We start from the raw sequence: 4,515 nt of genomic DNA on the forward strand, positions 1-4,515 counted from the left end.
CCTACAGTAGAGTAAGGTAAAATAATATACCTGAAAAAAAGTTTTCATTTATTTCACAGTGCAATTGTTTTACAATATATGGCTATAACTGTCATAGGAATAATAATATAAAATTATTATTATTGTTTTATTCTATTTGTTTGGCTTCCAAATTCACCAGTGAGACTGAGACACTATATCACAACTAAAAAGAGGGTTGAGTCTCCTTTAAATTTCAAGAACAAGGTCATTCACCAGCTTTTTTCTTTTATTTTGCACACTGAACCTGTGTTGGAGCTCTTAATTTTGAACTCTCAAAGTGCACCAGATTTATGAATTTAACTTTAAAATGTACAACATTTTCTTACGGGGGGTATGCCCCCAGACCCCCCTAGAGGCATCGAAGACCACCCACCACAGTCTCACAAAATCCTGTGGGAAACACTGCATATTGTAAAATCCCATCACCCCAGTTTATTTCTGTAATGATATTACAGATAATTAGAGGAAAGTTCTGTTTCCACACAGAGTTTGAGTCAGACACAAACGCTGATGTCAGGCAGGGATTCGGGAAGTTCGGACCTTTGGTCCAATTTCATGCTGATTTCAGCAGAGATTGAGCCGATGAATAAATATCTTCTGCATTTCCACATACAGTGCTTTTAAAAGGGAACTTCAGACTGAATATGTAGAGCTGTGTTCGTCCACCAACAATCCAAAATTATCATCAGCTACTTCAGCTCCTGATGATCTAAAAACAGCCAAACTTACCTTAACAAAGACATTTGACCTAAAACATTGTCATTACTGTATGAAAATAAGTCTAGAACAATAATAATACTTCTGGTAGAAATATTCCATAAATAAGCAACTGGTGTTGTATTATAGTGTGTGCCGTTCTAAACTGCTTTTAAAATAATGCACATATATATAGAAGGACTTTTTTAACATTAAAATCTGGAAGCTCAAAGGACTGATTGTGTCTAAATAAGATTTATTAATGGAAACTAGAACTTCTGGAATGATCCACACCAGGGTTATTATTGTGCACTAAAACTAAAAAATATATAATATGTGACCCTGCAGCACAAAAGCAGTCTTAAGTCGCTGGGGTATATTTGTAGCAATAGCCAACAATACATTGTATGGGTCAAAATTATAGATTTTTCCTTTATGCCAAAAATCATTAGGATATTAAGTAAAGATCATGTTCCATGAAGATATTTTGTAAATTTCCTACTGTAAATATATCAAAACTTAATTTTTGATTAGTAATATGCATTGCTAAGAACTTCATTTGGACAACTTTAAAGATGATTTTCTCAATATTTAGATTTTTTGCACCCTCAGATTCCAGATTTTCAAATAGTTGTATCTCGGCCAAATATTGTGCTCTCCTAACAAACCATACATCAATGGAAGCTTATTTATTCAGCTTTCAGATGATGTATAAATCTCAGTTTCGAAAAATTGACCCTTACTGAAATTAAGCTGAAATAAAATAAATTATAAGCATTAAAAGAAAAATAAACAAAAATATTTGAAATAAATGAAGTAAGTTTAAGTTAAAGCACTAAAATGACTAACTGGAAATAAAAAATTAAAAAAAGATCTAAAATAAAAACTGAAATAAAAATGAATTTATCTTAAATAGTAATATTTAAAAAGAACAAAAACTAACAAAAATGAAGAAAGCACATAAAACTAATATTACAAATTAAACTAAAATTAAAACTGAAGTTTTTAAACAAAAAGTTAATTCTATATATATATAACCTGCTGTTTGTTCCTTCCCTAAGTATTTTATTCAATAAACAAATAATAAACAAACATACAAATAAATAAATAAATAAAATTGATTCTCAGAGACTTTTTCTACAGTATTTTTTAATTTTTCTGGAGTCAAAATGAAACTATTATCTACTACTATCTGGAGTCTGAATGAATACTAGTAACATTTCTGAAAAGTGCATGGCTACCTTTTAAAACGCAAAAACTAAACAAAAGAAAAGAAAAAGTGTGTAAATAAAATCTCAGAGGCTCTAAATTTAAGTATATATGTATGTATGTATGTATGTATGTATGTATGTATATATTGCATATAAATAATACTAAAATTATATTATCAGTTATTTAAAAAAAAAAATTTTTATTGATATGGAATGTATATTTTATGTATTTCATAATCGAATATAAATTCTAAAATTATTTCAAAATAATGTTACAAATTAATATTAAATATTCATAATTATTATAAGCAGTAGTGGATTCAGCATGTACTCAGGATGAATTTCAGGATGTTCCCGTGGAACGGCTTGAACAGATGTCTTTTCCATTATATTACGGCGTGTTCTGAAGGTCCGGATGGCATGTGATTTATAGTCCTGTTCTTATCAGGACACAACAGAAAACACATGTGCTGCCAAACACACTGAGATCAGCCTTCAGGAATAACCACAGGTACGGCAGAGCCACCCACACACGAGAACAACAGCTCCAGGACTGCACTGAATCAGATACAACCAGCCGCTCTTTCAAAAGTCATCCTGTACAAAGGCTCAGCTTTTTATGAAACTGAATTGGATCGACATGTGCTCTTTCACAAATCAGTGTTAGCACAAGAACTCATGTTGCCACAGCTCTACTCTGACAGGGCTCCAGACAACAAAAAAAAATCACTTAAGGAGCCACTGGCTTCAATAAGAAATAAAAATAGGTGCCAAATTATTTTTTAAGATCACTCGTGCCACATTAAAGAGCACCAAAACCCTATTTTATTCGTTATGAATTTGGCAGAATTTTAAAGCTGATACTTTGTGTATTAAATTTAGGTAACAGAACACAAAGCTTAGTGCAATCACTGTGCACTACAAATAATATAAAGCTCACACATTAACAGAACACAGAAGATCCTGATAACAAGAAGCCAAATCAGTATCGATTCTAAATGAGAACTGGTAACGATATTGTTAATATCCACACGGCTGACAGCTGTACCTGTTGTAATCTGCACTTTTACTTCATATGTCTCCGTCATTTTCGATCTCTCTCATGCTGCACAACTGGAGCTGTTTTAGCTGCTGTTCAGCAGAGATGAGGACTGTCTGAACGTCTCTTTTCCACTAAAACTTCGATGCGCGTCGTCTCAGTTTATTACGTCAACAACAAAAGATGTGAACGCAAAACAAGCAGGAAAAAAGGCATTGCATGCTAATTTTTAAGTCTCAATCTCAGCACAAATATCACTCTGAAAGCACTGACTGCATTAGTAATCTAGCTGTCTAATAACCTTGACGTCTGCTGAGTGCATGAATGTAAACGAGGGCCGCTACCTGCAGAGGTCAGGGGTGAAGACGTTCAGCCGCTCTTCTTTGCTCAGGAACGGGTGGAAGCCGCTGCCGTCGGTGCCGTTGATCATGTTACTCTGGTTGCTCTTCCAGAAGGACATCATCCTGAGACACAAAGCACATGAAGTCAACCCTCTCCAGCTCTGCTTCATTAAACAGGACATTCAGGAGAATCGGGGTCTTTACTTTTCTCCCTTCCAGGTGTAAATGCGGCCGAAGTCCAGGTAGTTCTGCTCTCCGGTGTGATACACGAACTCACCGTCATCACTGCTGTTTTTCTGACAACACAAGAGCAGCCGATTATACATACACACATTCATGCACAGAAAAACAGATCTGAGTAGCATATTTGGCTCCTTGTCACCTATCGTATTCAGTTCAAGATTCTTGTTTTAGTTTTCATGGTTTAGCACCTTCTTAACTTTCTGAATTAATTCTCCCCTGTCCCTGCCCTTACTTTGAGATCGAGCTCTGAAAATTTGCTTGCAGTACCTAAATTCTGGCTATCTAGTGTGCGTTACCGCTGCCAAGCTCTGGAATAAACTACCACAGGATCTCCGTGTTATCTCTTCACTCCAGACCTTTAGAACTGCTCTCATAACTCACTTATTTACAATGTTTCTTGATTGATAGCTTGCCTTCATTTTCTGTTCTATGCTTGTTTTGTAACTTATCTTGTATATTGCATATTATTTCACCTCTGACTGCTGTTTGGCCGTTCATATGTTGTATACTATCTGTTATTTACCTTATGTAAAGTGTCCTTGGGTATAGCCCCAGTATTTATTTGTAAAGCGTCCTTGGGTATTTGAAAGGCGCTATATAAATAAAACGTATTATTATTATTGTTTGGAAGCATTTTGCATTATTCTCCCAACAATTAATAATGTTTTTTTAATTAACACTAAAGACTTCAGTGATACACAATGACCATTTTTTCCTGCATTTAAGATAATTTGTGCAACAGCATGTGGACACGTAAAAAAATATATATATTTTACACATTTTTATGAAAATGGGCCGTCGGACCCAGCAAGTGATTTCAAAGTTTCTACCAATTCAAGCAAACTCCTTTAAACTAAAAATAGTTCAGAAGTTCTTACTGTTTTTTTTAAATGGCAATATCGAGTAACACCACACTGAATCTTTTAATACAATATATATATATATATATATATATATATTTTAT

The 4,515-nt window shown here is 34.0% G+C and overlaps 1 protein-coding gene across 1 annotated transcript in view; it reads right to left on the bottom strand.

Moving 5' to 3' along the window:
• scarb2b (scavenger receptor class B, member 2b) overlaps nucleotides 1-4,515 on the bottom strand; it is a 30,475-nt gene that overhangs the window by 11,846 nt on the left and 14,114 nt on the right. The window contains exons 5-6 of the mRNA XM_016470193.1: nucleotides 3,513-3,604; nucleotides 3,312-3,431 (exon numbers count right to left, since the gene is read on the bottom strand). Coding sequence (XP_016325679.1) covers nucleotides 3,312-3,431; nucleotides 3,513-3,604 — 212 coding nt within the window. The remainder of the gene's footprint in view (nucleotides 1-3,311; nucleotides 3,432-3,512; nucleotides 3,605-4,515) is intronic.

This window comes from Sinocyclocheilus anshuiensis, unplaced genomic scaffold (genome assembly GCF_001515605.1).
Source record: "Sinocyclocheilus anshuiensis isolate Anshui unplaced genomic scaffold, SAMN03320099.WGS_v1.1 scaffold708, whole genome shotgun sequence".
NCBI classification, from domain to species: domain Eukaryota; kingdom Metazoa; phylum Chordata; class Actinopteri; order Cypriniformes; family Cyprinidae; genus Sinocyclocheilus; species Sinocyclocheilus anshuiensis.